The sequence below is a fragment of the Azolla caroliniana genome, unplaced genomic scaffold (genome assembly GCF_043228905.1).
Source record: "Azolla caroliniana isolate FFs.n. ecotype wild unplaced genomic scaffold, voAzoCaro1.0.p SCAF_5, whole genome shotgun sequence".
Lineage (NCBI taxonomy): Eukaryota > Viridiplantae > Streptophyta > Polypodiopsida > Salviniales > Salviniaceae > Azolla > Azolla caroliniana.
Window position 1 is genome coordinate 15,094,964 of NW_028230440.1, and position 16,092 is coordinate 15,111,055.

General features: G+C 42.4%; 1 protein-coding gene across 1 annotated transcript; it reads left to right on the forward strand.

Moving 5' to 3' along the window:
- The first annotated feature begins 811 nt into the window (after positions 1-811).
- LOC147864208 (putative leucine-rich repeat receptor-like protein kinase At1g68400) lies at positions 812-5,777 on the forward strand. The gene is made up of 2 exons (XM_087319732.1): positions 812-2,495; positions 4,867-5,777. Exons 1-2 carry the CDS (start codon positions 812-814, stop codon positions 5,499-5,501), a joined length of 2,319 nt encoding a protein of 772 aa, XP_087175858.1. The 3' UTR covers positions 5,502-5,777.
- The last annotated feature ends 10,315 nt before the right edge of the window (positions 5,778-16,092 follow it).

The window sequence follows — 16,092 nt, forward strand, 5'->3', positions numbered from 1 at the left end:
ATGGTAGGTGAAAGAAAGGATGGAAGGCGATGAATGGATGCCATGCGGCCATGCCTCACTCACTCACTCACTCCCGAGTCCCCCGCAACCCTCCGCGGGTGTGTGCCCCCCCTCCCCCCTCCTGTCCCTGTCCCGGTGCGTGTGTGGGGTTGGACAGGTTCTTTCATCATCCGTACCTATCTATAGTTACCTACTTAATTTACATAGTACATACATACATATAAATAATAACAATAACACAAACAACAACAATAATGCACACGTTCGTTCATTAACGCCTTTTAAATTTGAGTCATGCGAATAATTACATACATATATATATATATATATATACGAATATATATATCTATGTATATACATATACATATACATATATCATATATGTATGTCGTGCGATGATATATGTATATCGTGCGCGCGCGCGGGTGCTTCCTCACCGACACACTCACCGTCGACCGAGTCACCACCCTCTCCTCTATTCGTCTGTTCTTGCTCAGCTCTCTCTCACTTGATATGTGTTTTGTTATGTATGTGTGTGTGTTGTACATATGTAAGAGGAGAGGGACGACGACAAAGAAGAAGCACACACGGTCTGTCTCACTCACTCAACTAACTTTCATAAGTAATCCTATTAGGAAGAGGAGAGAGAGAGAGAGAGAGAGAGAGAGAGAGAGAGAGAGAGAGGCAGAATCTTTCATATACATACATACACATATATAATATATATATATATATAAAAGACACATACACAAACCATCAGTCTTCTTATTCATCTAGTCAATCATCCTCATCCTCATCATCCAAGCTGCAAATGACGGTCGATAGATCCTTCTACCACTACAGCTACATCATCCTCTTCTTCATCTCCTCCACTTACTGGTGCTACTGCTCATATCATCTCATATGTTTGTGCGATGCCTTTGTCAATCTCAACGACATTAACCCCGGCCTTCCTCCTCCTCCTTCATTATCCTTGACATTTTGGAATGACACGGACACCCTCTTACGATTTAAGGCCACAGCTGTTGTAGCTGCAGGTAGTGCCGGCCATGGCGCTCTGAGTAGCTGGAATACGTCGGATTGCTGCGCAGAAAACCCGTCGACGTGGGTTGGAGTGAGGTGCGGCGGGGCAGCAGGCAACAGCAGCAGCAGCAGCAGCAGCAGGAGGAGGAGGAGGAGGGTATGGAAGCTGTCTCTGAAGGGCATGCAGCTGCGTGGCAGTATCCAGGCCCTGACATCCCTCACGGAGCTGAGGGTGCTGAGCCTCCCCGAGAACCAATTGGATGTGGAGGTGGAGGTGGAGGTGGGACAGTGGAGCCGCCTGGGGCTTTTGAACCTCTCCTCCAACCACTTGTGGGGCCCAATCCCGGATGCCATCTCCTCTCTCACTCGCCTCCGGAGGCTGGACCTCTCCCGGAATGCGTTAAACGGACCCATTCCACCTCACATCAACTCCTTGACTCGCCTCTTGACGCTGGACCTCCACCACAACGCTCTCACTGGTCCCCTTCCCATGCTCTCTTTGCCCCTCCTCAAAGACCTCCGCCTTCAGTACAATAATCTCAGCGGTCAACTCCCTCCTCAACTCTTGCGACGCTTCCCGCTCTCCTCCTTCATTGGGAACCCTAATCTATGCCTCCCCTCTTCCTCTTCCTCTTCCTCCTCCTGCAACTCCAATGCCAATGCCAGTGTAAGCAGCAGCCGCAGTGGAGGCGTCGTTAGTAGCAACCCATCTACACCAATGTATAGCAGTTACTACCACATTCCTCCATCATCCACCACCCCTACATACAGTGGGCGTGGAGGGGACGGGTCTCCCAAACATAACCCCAGCAAACTGAGCTTTGGTGTCATTATTGCTATTGTTACCGTGGATATGATTGTTATCCTTTTCTTAGCTCTCACTTTCTTGCTGTATTACTGGAAGAAAGTCAAGATCCTTTGTGATTTTTGTGGTGGTGGTGGTGGTGGTGAGGAAGATGGAAGCCGCCAATCATCACCAACTCTTAAGCCTGGATCCCATCACCTGCCTAGTACCTTCCAATCGGGCCACCAAGAAGACGGTGAGAAGAGCAGCACGCTCGTGTTCTTGGATGCCATGAGCGCATTTCCTTGCAGGAGGTTTGAATTAGAGGATTTGTTGAGATCGTCGGCAGAGATGCTGGGGAAGGGGAGCTTTGGGACGACCTACAAGGCAGTGTTGGGAGATGGCTACGCAGTGGCTGTCAAGCGCTTGAAGGATGTTGTGCTCATAGATGATGATCATCATCAACAATGCAGGTATAGCACTACTACTACTACTACTACTGATGATGATGATGATGCTGATGGGTCAAGGACAGTACTAGAGTTGTTCGAGCAATGCATAGAGACAATCGGTAGGCTCAATGATCACCCCAATATTGTGCCCTTGCGAGCCTACTACTGCGCCACAGATGAGAAGCTCCTCATCTATGATTTCATGCCCAATGGCAATCTTTTCAGCCTTCTCCATGGTATTCTCCTCTCCTTCCTCTCTTTTTCTTATTGGAGCTTTCTAGCGTTCACTACACAAGGGAGGTTATTCATTGCAGTGAACTTGAACTTGAACACATTGTTTTGGTGTTAGTTTTATCTTCTTAGTGAATTAAACCAACATTTTTGTCGCAGCTCTTTGCCATTTACGTTTCATCATCAATTTTTTTAGTAATTAATCAACTCCATCCCTTCCCTTCCTTGGCTTGAAGAAGAAGAAGAAGAAGAAGAAGTAGGAGTAAGAGTAGGAGTAGTGGAGTCAAGAGTTTGCACTGTCCCACCGCCAGCGTGGAAATGGACATGATCAGACAGACATAGCATGGAATAGTTGAAGCGGATAAGAACATTAGAGCTTCCCAAAGACGTTTAGTGGCTGCCCATCCGTGCTGTAAAATGATGGCAATCTGTCCTTGGGCCCCATCCATCAGATCGCAACTGATCTCTAGCGGACGTTTTAAGGATGTCTATCTATCTATCTATCTATCCACCTCGCCTGTAGGTAGAGACGTTAAAACGTTAAAGTCAGAATTAGATTGGCTCATCAATCAAGCCTATGCCAGAACTTTAGAGACTTCTCTTATTACAGCAAGTGCTTGCCATGAAAAAACAGGATGATTTCGAAAATGCTGTAAAGACTACTTCTCTCACAAGAAGTGGTTGCAAAACCAAGGCCGGTGGTGGGATGTTGTGACTGAATTTCAAGGCTCGTATTGGTAGCTTCCAACTATCTATTCAAGAAGAGAATAGTGGTTCTTGTTATTGTACACATTGGTTTTATATCCTATTAATTTTAGTTACAGAATGCATTGATTACCTATATTACCAATGTGCTTAGGTGTAGGAAGTTCTACACAACAGACAAGGCAAAGAGGTCAAAACTAATGTGATTGGGATTGTGCTTCCCAGTCCATGTGTTCTGCACCATCAACATTGTCAAGGGGTGGGTATTCTGCAAGATGTTTGAAAGGCTCTACTTTTATTTCCCACCCAGGGTGGTTGTACCGTGTTGGAATGATGTAGCTTTGACTATCTCGCTCTCTCTCTCTCTCTCTCACACACACACACACACACACACACACAGGTAATAGTTTTGACCTCATAGGTCACAAGTATGTCGGAACAGGTGTTCCTTCTATTGCGTTTGGAATCAATGCTCCTTACTCTCATCTATAATGTAGTAATAATATATTTGCTGAAGATTTCTATATACCAAATTCAAGATTGCTTCCAGTTCAATTTGTATATGTCAGCCTTTATGTTGAGGTGCTTAATAACCTGAAAATTAAGATAAAGAACATACTTAACACAACTCATAAGCCAGTCAGGTCACAATGTATATAATATATTCAGATAACATTCACTTACACACATCATACTAGCCAAATACCATTGTTGTTCAGCACAATATCTCATGCTATGCTGCTTATAACTTTTCTCTTAATTAATACTTGGAGTCAAAAACATGGTTTAGTATGATGCAAACAGAGAACATGGTCATTTCGATAAATATATAAAGATATATGTATAAAGATATATGTATGTATTATCTATGTATACATATATATATATATATTTGTATATATGTATGTAGATACGCATGGATAGGTAATGTTAAACTTAAAAGTAATATGGCGCACACGCATCTATACATAAAGCATATCATGCACAGATATATACAGCATATCCTTCTATGTATACACACTATGGAGGGATGTAATAATATTGTTGGAGCTACATCGAGAATTGAGATCTGCAATAATCCACGCGCGTGCACGCATACGCACACACCAAATACGAAAAAGATGGTAAATTACATCTTTTAAAAATAGTCTCTTTCTTTCCTGAGTGTTAGTGAGTACTTTGCTTTTCCGTCTCATCAGACAGAGTCAGAGAGAGAGAGAGAGAGGTGGGGGTTTTAAAATGTTTGTTTATATAAAGAGGAAGAGTTTGTTGTGTGTGCGTAGCTGGGGCCTTCCTTCGTTGGATGGCCATGTCATGCCATGTTCTTGGGTTTGCTTTATGTGCCCGCGCGCTGTGTGTCCTTCCTCGGTCAGTCGTACGAGGCCTTGTACTTTTGGAAATGATATTCTTTTGAGCAGATAAATTTCTTTAATTGAATATGTTTTGACTCTCTTAGTTACGATTTCTTTTACATATGTACTTGTATTTGTGGTACATATAATGTGACAGCAGAACAGGAATGCATATGAATTTTCTATTCCAAATTCAAGTTCATCCAAACTTCTCACGAAGTAAGGAGGGAAGTTTGGCATAATGTAGATATGTATCATCATAGTATGCCTTTTCATCCAACTTGTAACTTAGCCTGCATAAGGATAACTATGTATGCAGGAAACCGAGGAATGGATGGAGCTGAAGTCAATTGGGTGAACCGTGTGAAGATAGCATTGGGGGTAGCAAGAGCATTGGCACACATACACGAAGTAGGCAAGGTACCCCATGGCAACTTAAGGTCCTCCAATGTCCTCCTAGATAAAGATGGTAATGCACGTGTTGGGGATTCCTTCCTGACAAGGCTAATAAATCCAAGTCTAGTATCGTCCAGGCTGGTGGGGTACCGGGCACCAGAGGCTAACAATAAGGACTCGTTAGGTTTTATCACTCATCAGGCCGACATTTACAGCTTTGGTGTTCTTCTCCTTGAGATTCTCACCGGAAAGCCACCAACACAATCCCTACATGATGGTGTAGATCTCCCCAAGTGGGTGCAATCGGTGATAAAGGAGGGCTTGATCGACCAAGTCTTCGATGATGAACTCGTGCACTACAAAAACATCAAGGAGCAAATGGTCTCGTTGCTTCAGATTGCCATGGCTTGTGCATCTCTCTCCCCTTTTGAAAGACCAAAAATGAGTCAAGTCGTAAAAGTGATAGAGGATATGGTTAGGCCTGATCACCATATGCCTTTGGTCTCTGATCCCTGTTCAGGTTTGGAGAGGGCTGGGAATTCTAGCCATGTAATGTAATTTGACTGAAGAAAAAATCCAAATTTGAGCTGGCAAGACAGAAAACAAAGACAATGTAGCTTCAACAATGGACTGAATTTTAAGATTGTGCCAGAGTTTTATGCTATCGCAGCCTCTTTCTTCCATCAAGTTGCTAGCTCCAGCAATTGCAAGCCAACCACCTACTTTTTTCCAGGCTTGTTCCCATTTAATGTACTCTCGTTTTTGTTAACCAATGGATTGATTTCATATTTTATTTCCAATGTGATTTCTATACTTGGCACGCTTCACGTTGAATGCATCATCTTTGGAACTTCCAAAGGGATAAGTTTACTTATGACACCACTTTGAATGAATTGTTCCAGCTGATTGAACATACAGTGCTGCATTTTTGTTTAAAGCAAAATGGGAATGTGGCTTGTTTGTTAAGGAGAAAATAAGGAAGAGGTTTTGGAGAGGACTAGTCAATGCCACTTCTTTGAATTGTAATAATCCTCAAACAATTAAGACGTGAATCCTTATCATTTAATTACGTGGAACTTTTAATTTTAGGCAGGAACTCAATACTTCATTGAACGAATTGCTCTTGTGACGTTTGTTGAGGGATCTTTTTGGTCTCTTCATAAGGTTATATATGGGTCTGATTAACACAATATGGAACTATTGTCAGGCAACTATAGGACTCTTTATGGAATGACCATTTCCAAGATAACAATCCTACCATAATCAGTTAGCAGTTTTTAGTTTATTGTCATCTGTGGGCATATGTTCAACTATTTGGTAATTCCTCACATAACACGACCTATTTTGGTATCTCTTACCATACATGCATGCATAATGGTTAAGGAGGAATAGTTGCACTTTGAGGATACATCCAAATGCTAACTATGTGTTGTCTGAAGATAAAGATTATTATGTCAAAGCTCATTGAACATTAAAGTATTATCTTTTTATATAATAGTAGCCACCTAGAAGATTGCCTCCATTTTGAATGTTCAAAACTAACCCTTAAGAATCATCTGTGACATTAGTAAAATAGTTAAATTTGAAGATATATGCAAATGATGTAAACACGAAGGTTTTGCTATGATGGTAAATATAGCGTCAGGCCCTAAATGGAACTACCAAGCATCGAGATGGCTGTTTCTGCCATTGACTTCCATGAATGGACAGGAGTTGTAAATATGTGGTCACCATGTACAAAGTGTTAGCGGGATACTTTTGTTGTAAATAGTAGGGTGGGGATTATGTTGTTTTGATTATGGCTGATCTTTGATGTACTTCTTTTGCTAACTAATGGGAAGTAGTGTTTTTTTTGGAAAAAAAAAACACGAATGTTTTGCTTTTGCCGTATTCAAGTTATGGATTGGGTTAACGCATTATTTTTGATATAATGAATAGATAACTTAAAGATTGATTACCTTGGGATCTCAATTGAGATCTTATAGACTTTGACAAGCATTGTCATGGAAGGGCAAACACAAAAGACATATGCATGATGCATTAATTGTTCATGTTTTCGTGAAGTTATGCGTGTGCGTGTGAAATTTGAGAGGAACCATACAGACTTGAATTGGATAGGATGGGTAACTCGAAGGCTAGGCAGAGTCGAAAGCTCCTAGGAGTCGAAAGGTCACTAGACTCGAAGGCTCATTGGAGTCGAAGGCTCCTCAAAGTAGAGCCGATGAGAAGATAGTTTGAAGGTAAGGCTAAGTTGAAAAGAAGACAAAGTCGAAGGTAAGGCAGAGTTGAAAGTAAGACAGAGTTGAAGGTAAGATAGAGTCATAGGTAAGGTAGAGTCGAAGGGATTAGCCCAAAGAGCATGAGATTATGAATGAATTTCACAATATTGAGTCTAGGTTGGCCACTTTATAGGTTGAAAATGCAAGATTAAGAAAGAAATTCCTTTTATAAAATAAGGTTTGCTATATCTTAAGGTAAATGATTACAAAAGTGGTAATTTTTAAAAATAAAACAAAAACTAAGAACCCTAAAATTCATGAAAAAGAAGAAAATAAAACCTAAGATCTCAAGTGTGTTGAGGAGAAGAGAAAAGATGGAGGAAAAAATATTAAATAGAGGAGATAAGTTCACGAGTAGAGTTTCCTTTAGTTTCAGTGCAACATCCCACCAAACGATGACCACGTCGCCCCTTGTAAATGCTGGTCTTCCACGCCCTCTTGATTCGTAACCCTAGCTCTCTAGCTTTTGAATTTGGTAGCATGTCCGTGTCTCTCCTTTTTCATCCCCCCAATAATTTGGCTACTTCATCCTTTTATAGGATTCAAGAGGCTCTCTCACGAACAAAATTAGTGAATACTTTTTTATTTTAGCATGCACCATGCTTTTTTTTCACTTGCACACTCATAGAACAAGCTTTTAGCAATTGAGCTAAGACTTTTTTATTATTTTTAAATACAAATTGTTATTTGTCCCTCATACCACACCCTCAATCTACAATTCATTTTTATTGCACGAGAAGACCTCACAAACCAGGTAGAAGGAAAGGTTCTAAAAAATAAGACCATTACAACGGTGTGCAAACTTCTCTTGGAGGATGTGATATGTCGATATGGAGTTGGATGCGAATGAATCTAAAGAGTTATTTTCATGTCTTGAAGTTAAACTCTTCCTTACAAATGCATACAACCTACAGGCAAATGGAAAGATAGAGTGAGGGCATAGCCCGATAGTCCAGGCACTCGTTTGAGCATGTGCGGGAAAGATTGTAGATTGACCCTGACTACTATCTTATGCTTTGCGGGCAGATATAGCTACCCATAGCTTTGTGAACTGAAGTACCCATAACTTATGTATGGTCAAACACCTATTAAGCTCATTGAGGAATCGATCACATCATGGGTGTCAATGCCATGGGATTATGAAATGAGTAGAGAGGACCTATTGGATATGTGTCACAACGTTGACATGTATATGAGATTAAATTCGCTAGATGGCACTGTGGGATATAGGGGTTGAACCCACGACCTCGTGGTCTCCATTGGGCATCCTTACATAACATTTAAATTGATGCATTGTATGTTGAACACTAGAAACTTCTAGAGAATGCATCCTCATGCATTCTCTAGTAGTTTCCTAGATTGTATGCATTCACATGCATTCTCTAGAATATTCCTAGCTTGCATGCATGCCTCCACCTTCTTGTATAAATACTTGGGCGTACCTTGATTCCAATAAAGGTGAACAACACTAGTTACAAAAGTATAAGTTAAGTTCTTGTTCTCTTTCTCTCGTCTCTTTTCTCTCTTGGTATTAAGTCTCTTCTTGGTTCTGCTCTATTCTACTCGTCCATGACACTCTGCGGATACGACAACTTGAAAGACACTAGGAGCACTTAAAGTTGGCATTCTTTCTAATAAAAGAGGCTAGACTCTGTAATAAGGGAAGATTTGAATGAACACATCGTCTATGTCTGAAGAAGATTGAAGAAGGGTTTTTTGTGATTGTCTATGGCAGCCGTTTAGACAACAAACATAGTACAATGAAAAAGTTTGCAAAGCAATGGTTTGGGCTATACATGGCAATGAAAGATAATGATAATGCTACCTACCACCCCACGAAGTTAGAGGGAACAAGGTTGGTGATACAAATAACCGGGAAGAGAATCCAGAAACTCAAGAAATAGAAGGACGAAGAACCATACATTGAAGAATGACGAAGAATTGGACGTGGTGAATGGAGGACGTGCAAGTTTGGTGGGGGTGGACGTCGTGATGTGGGGAGAATATAGGAGGAAATAAGTTGAATTAGGAATATTAAAAAGGTTGAATGATCAATTGAAGGTGTGATAAAAAAGACATAATTTGAGTTAGAGTTAAATATAACCAATAAAAAACCATTACTAGGCATCAAAAGGAAAAGTAGAGCATGTAAGTATAAAAGAAAGCAGGGTGCACGCTAAAATAAAAACACACCCACTAACTTTATTCATGTGAGAGCCTCTTTCATCCTATAAGACGAGGACACAACAAAATGGGAGGAAGAAAGAGTGAGACAAAGAAGCTCTGTCAGATTGTAAAGTGAAGCTAGGGTTGCGAATGAAGAGGGCGTAAGACCAACATATACAAGAGGCGGCATGGTTGTCGTCGTTGGGACACTCGTGGACCTCGCCTCAAAGCTCTACTTGTGAACTTAACTTATCCAATTATTCTTTTCTTCTTCTTCTCCACAACATACTTGTTGTCTTAGGGTTTTATTTTTCTTCTTTTCCTAAAATTTAACATTCTTCATTTATGTTTAATTTCTAGAATTTATCATCATTGTCATGAATCTCAAAAAAAAGTTGAATCCGTAATTTATAAAGGGAATTTCATTCTCAATCTAGCGTTTTTGGACCTAATATTGTGAAATCTCTTCCTAATCACATGATCTTTGTACTAATCACATGTTTCCTTCATAATCTCGTGTGTTAATTTCTGTTCGGTTTGTTTCTTTGTTTGACTTTAACGAACTCTTGACTTTGACCTACCTTCGACTCTCTAGAGCCTGCGACTCTGATCTACTTTCAACTTTGCAGAGTGTTCGACTCTGAATTACCTTCAACTCTATAGAGCACCTTCGAGTCTACATAATCTTTGACTCTTACATTCGACTCTAACTTATCTTCTCTACTTACAAAATAAATTATAATGTGAATAACCTAATGGCTAAAGTTAAGTGTTCTCTTTGAGGAGATTATTGCCGAATTATTGGTTCGAGTCACCCTAAACCTAATGGGGGTTTATCTACTCATATGACACCATCCCCCTCCTTTGATGACGAGTTTCATGAGTTGTAATGCATGAATTGAGACTCGGCTTATCTAGATATTGGCAATGAGATTCAACTACCAGGTTAGAGGCATTATCAAGGTTCTCGGTGGGCTCCCAACTACAATAATTAGGTGTATACCTTAACGGATCCACGAGAAATTTAAACTTCTTATGTACTATCTTGGATTCCAAAACAATTTTAACTTCAAAATCTGGGCCATCAACATGTTGAATCAGAGGTGAAGGTGGAACAACCCAATCTGGATTGGAATTACAAATGTAAGAATCCAACAATGAGACATGAAATACTAGGTGTAGATGTATGTGTGGAGGTAGATCAAGGCAGAATGCAACATCATTGATTTGTGTTGAGCGGACAAGCTCAACCGAATCCGGGTCGGTTGAATAAGCCTGAGCCGTATCGGTATCCGGAATGGAGAACTGGATAGGTATTCGGATCGGTATGTCCGATCAGAGAGACAGATTGGATTGTAACCGGTAGGCCATTAGAGGCCTACAATCCTATTCTAGTACGTAGGTAGATTCCTTGGAGTTAGTGTCAGTCACTCGTATGAGCATTGAAGTACTTGTCAGTCCTTTTAAGGACTTGTATAAAAAGTGTTTTGTAGGACATTTGTATGTACAAAGTATTATTATTTTGAATTCAGTTTATGCTATTCTGCCCTCTCTGTCTCTCTGTTCTGGTGTTATCCGGACTAGCCGATTTTGTCTTGGCTTCTGCACATTACCTTTTACATGGTATCAGAGCGTGAGGGTTGAGAACCTCTGCAGCCGACAAGTGCTTTTCAAAGACAAACCCTAATATCCGGTAGAGAACAGAAATCAAGAAGGTTAGAATAGACCGAGGAATGGCTAGCTTGCTTCCGATGGAGAAGCTCGACAGATCCAACTATGCATCTTGTCGTACAAGATGCACTAGTACTTGCTCGAGCATGGTTATTGAAGTTATATCGACGGAGCTAACGATACGGCACCTGATGCGGCACATAGGGACTTCCCGGCTTGGGAACAAGCGGGAAGTAGAGATATGTACTGCTTTGTGTCCAGTGTCGGCGGTCAGCTGCTGAACCATATACAAGACGCCAAGATGTCAAAGGAAGCTTGGGGAAACCTGAAGAAGGTATTCGCCGCAAGCACCACGACCCATAAGCTGCAACTTCGGCAGGATTAAGCAATGTCCGACAAAAGGACATGTCGGTGGCCGAATACACGGCCTGTATCAAAGACATCTACGACTCACTTGCCTCCATCAACGTTTTTGAAGCGTATTTCATACACTACGTGAAAAATGTATAAAGTACCCGATTTAATAAATATGAAGAAAACGAAGAAAATATTAGAATAAATGTTACATGCATAAGGCAATATTCAAAACCTTGCACCTCCATGTTAATAAATTAAAGTCGTACCATTACACTAACACATAATGAGTGTTAAGAAAATAGATATCCCACATAGAAAGGTCAGTTCACGCATATTTTCTAGAAAAAAACTTTCGTTAGAAGAAATACACATGATAGAAAAAAACTACACATGCACATCTAGCGTGCATAAACACTATAGTCGATAAAAAATGCATGAGGTTAGAAAAAGCATGTTAGAGAAAGCATATGGTCTATAGATAGAAAAAGCATGGATTGCTAAGACTCTCTCATCACTATATAAGGATGGGGAGCAAATTGTAATAAGGTTGTTGATTCTTGGGTTTTTGATTACATTCTATAGATAGAAAAAGCATGGATTGCTAAGACTCTCTCATCACTATATAAGGATGGGGAGCAAATTGTAATAAGGTTGTTGATTCTTGGGTTTTTGATTACGTTCTATAGATAGAAAAAGCATGGATTGCTAAGACTCTCTCATCACTATATAAGGATGGGGAGCAAATTGTAATAAGGTTGTTGATTCTTGGGTTTTTGATTACGTTCTAAATATTGATTAATATAATACTTGTGGGATTCACAAGTCTTGATCTCTTTTCTCAATCTACTCTAATATACTCTAAACAATTTTAATTTATTACTATGATTTTAAATATTAAGTTAAACTAGATCACTATATTCGTAGGATTCACGAATTCCCATCTCTCTTTCTTGGAATCTATTTATATTCTTATTAGCCTTAAAACTCTCCTCCTCCTCCTAGTCCAAAACCCCAACAGTTCCCACCCAACTCACACAATGATTTGGTGCCGAAAGACACGACACAATTGGTGAACCCGATGTGAAAACAGGTGGCAAGGAGATGGAGAATCAACAAGAGGATAGCAACATGATGACGATGTTCGAGCGGATGCTACAAGAACAACACGCGATGTTAGAGATTGCAAAGACAATGGAGCGGCTCATGCAACGGAACAGGAAATTCAACGGGAAGGATGTGTCACGTTATTTGCGGGACTACAAGGCGGAGATGCTACGGTGCGGAATATGGGAAGGATTGCAAGTAACATCCTTCAATTGAGTGGCTACTGATGGGCTTCAAGGGAGTATCCACAGGATACGACAACAAAATCCGACGTGTGGGGGGGGGGAGGGGGTTGGGGTTTGAAGAAGCGTTGAAGACTACATTTGCTATCGAGGACTCCTCCAAGGCAACGTGGAGAGGATTCGAAGATTACGTGGAAACACTGGACAAGGGGTTGAAGGTCCTCGATGTGTTTTCGGCATTTAAAAGTCGATTCAAAAGCTATCCTTGTACGAGATAAAGTGATCATGTTCTTACGAGCCTTGGATGTCCGGGACCGGAAAGATCTTGGAGTACTTCTAGAGGATACGACTACTAAGAGTGGCGTCACCAATACATGGGAAAATGTGGGGGACATCGTTGCATGATACACAAAGAGGAGGCAATGGCTCGGTAATGAATAAAAGAGAATTTCGGAACCAATCTTGAGACCAAGACCCGGATTGGTAGATCACCAACCACGACCTTGGGAGACTGCAAACGAAAAGGGAATCGATGCAACCACGGTGGAGCAATTGCTGAAGGAGATGGAAAATCTCAAGACTGCTACAGTGAAGAAATCGGAAGACCGTCCCATGAGTTCCAAGTATATGGAGCGTTGATGCATATGGTGTGATAACACCGAACATGATCAGAAAGATTGTGTTAATGTTAACGTGCGGAAGTGTTTAGACAGAACCGGCTCAGCCGGATAGCAACAGAGAAGAAGATGAAGGTTTAATCGAGAAGCTTAATACATAGAGAGTATACGCGGGAGAGACAGAGAGAGCAGAACGTAAATGTAGATTCAAAAATAATAAAAACACTCTGTAACACTCTGTACACACATCGTGCTAAACATCACTATTTATACAAATCCTCAGAAGGACTGACAGAAGTACTATGTACTTCAATGCTTATACGCGCGACTGACACTAATTACGAGACAATGATTACCTAGTAGTCTAGGCTATTACTAGGCTTCCGGTTCGCACTCGAATCCGGCTCTTCGATCCGTCTCCTCGATCCGGTCGGTTGTTTCCAGATACCGATCTGGCTCATCCTTCCGGATGCCGATTCGGCTCTAGCTTATTAAGCCGATCCGGATTCGGTTCAGCTTGCTCGCTCAACACTCCCCCTCAAGCTCAACTCGAGGTCGGATCGTGGTGTTAGTGTCTGTGGTAGTCGGTTCTTCTACCCAGCTCCTTCTGGCATCGCTCCGCCTTGGTCGCGCTCCTCATCCGGTCTGGTCCTGTTTGTTGCGAATCTTTTGGTTTTGCGCACCTCGACCTCCTCAGTCGGCTTGTCTGCTCAATAGGCCCATTTCAGCTCCCTCGCTGCTACAACTCAGGCATTTGTCGACTCGTCAGTTCCTTCGTGTTGGCGTCGACTTCCACTGCATTTGTGTCCATTTGGCCTTTAGTTGATCTGGCTCCTCCGAATCCAACTGTTGAAGCGAATCGGCTGTCTCTGATTCATTCCCGCTCTTATTCGAGTCGGTGTTCTTTAACTCGTCTTCCGGTTTCAGGCCCTTCACCACATCAGACCATGTCCGAGTCTTGGCCTTCTCCTTTCGGTCGGCTCTATCCTTCTTGTCTCTGCCGCCACTGCCGCCGTTCCAACTTCCTTCGTCGACTCGACTTCCTTTTTCCTCTTGTCTCCCCCTTTGTTGGTTCTTCCCTTTCCGACTTCTTGTCCGGTGCCGTCAACAGTTTCTTTGCCTTTGCCCATTATGGCACCGGTTTCTTTGCCTTTGCCCATTCTCCCCCTCAAGTGCGGCACATCGAGATGTTGAACACCAAGCATTTCGGTGAAGTACTGCAACTTGTCCAATTCGAGCGGTTTGGTAAAGATGTCGGCAACCTGCCGATCCGTCTGAACATACCGAAGTTCGACTTCACCACTCAGGACCCGCTCACGCACGAAGTGATAATGCACTTCTATGTGCTTTGTTCGAGCATGGAATACGGGGTTCTTGGTGAGCTGTATGTTTATGTTGTCACAGTAGATTAGGATCGGGGTCGGCACCTCGATCCAGAGATCTCGCAGTAGTCGCAGAAGCCAGATGGCTTCAGAGGTGGCATTGGTAGCGCCCCGATACTCAGCCTCAGTGCTCAAAAGAGCCACTGTTGGCTGCTTTTTGCTGCTCCATGCAACAGCCGTGCTACCGAAAGAAAACATGTAACCAGAGGTGGATCAACGATCCGATGCATCACTAGCCCAATCAGCATCTGTGTATCTGACGAGCTCTTCAATTATACCATGCCCGTATAACAGTCCCTAGTCCTTCGTGCCGCTCACATACCGCAATATTCGATGCACGCATTGAAGGTGCTCCACTGTTGGCTTCTGCATGAATTGGTTGATCACACCGATCGGATAACTGATGTTGAGTCGGGTGATTGTCAAATATATCAGGCTTCCGACTATTTGTCGGAACCGTTTCTCATTGCAGGCCGATCCAGAGTTGGGACGGAGCTTTTGGTTCCGATCCAGGGGTGTGGAGACAGGTCGGCATTCCGTCATGCCGAACTTGTACATCATATTCAACACATAGTGTCGTTGTGAGAGCAATATGCAGTCGGGGTTTCGGATCACCTCGATCCCAAGGAAATAATGAAGGTCCCCCAAGTCCTCCATCTCAAATGCGTCTGACAATTGGGCCTTGAAACGGCCGATTTCATTGAGTCCGGGTCCGTTGATGACTACATCATCTACATAAAGTAAGATGTAAACCGGACCGTCCGGACCTTGGTGGATGAACAACGATGAGTCGGATTTAGAGGTCACAAACCCCATCTTACGCAACCGATGCGTGTTATCTTCGCATTCCAAGCTCGGGGGGCTTGTTTCAGACCGTAAAGCGACTTCTTAAGCTGGCACACCGTCGACTTGTTCATCTCCGACTGAAAACCGGGAGGTTAGATCATATAGACCCTTTCTTCAAGGTCACCTTGAAGAAATGCATTCTTCACGTTCATCTGGTGAAGATGCCACCTCCTTGCCGCAGCAACCGCTAGTACTACACGAACCGTCCTCATCTTCGCTATCGGAGCGAAGGTCTCGTCGTAGTAGATTCTGTGGGTCTATGCGTATCCCTTCGCCACTAACCGGGCCTTGTATTGGTTAACCGAGCCTTTGGCATTGTACTTTACCTTGTACACCCACTTATATCCGATCGGTTTACAATGTCGGGGAGGATCAACGAGGTCCCATGTGTCGTTGGCATCGAGGGAAAAGAAGAAAGGGGTAGGGGATTGGATGTGGGGAAAGAAGGGAGAGATAGAGAGGAAACGAAGAGTAGAGAGAGAGAGAGAGAGAGAGAGAGAGCTCGAGAGCTCTAAAGGTTTTTTGCAAAGAGACAGAAACAAGGT

Coding starts and splice junctions, on each gene's coding strand:
- LOC147864208 (XM_087319732.1), top strand. CDS start 812: ATGACGGTCGATAGATCCTTCTACCACTACAGCTACATCATCCTCTTC. Junction 2,496..4,866: donor TCTTTTCAGCCTTCTCCATG/GTATTCTCCTCT, acceptor CTATGTATGCAG/GAAACCGAGGAATGGATGGA.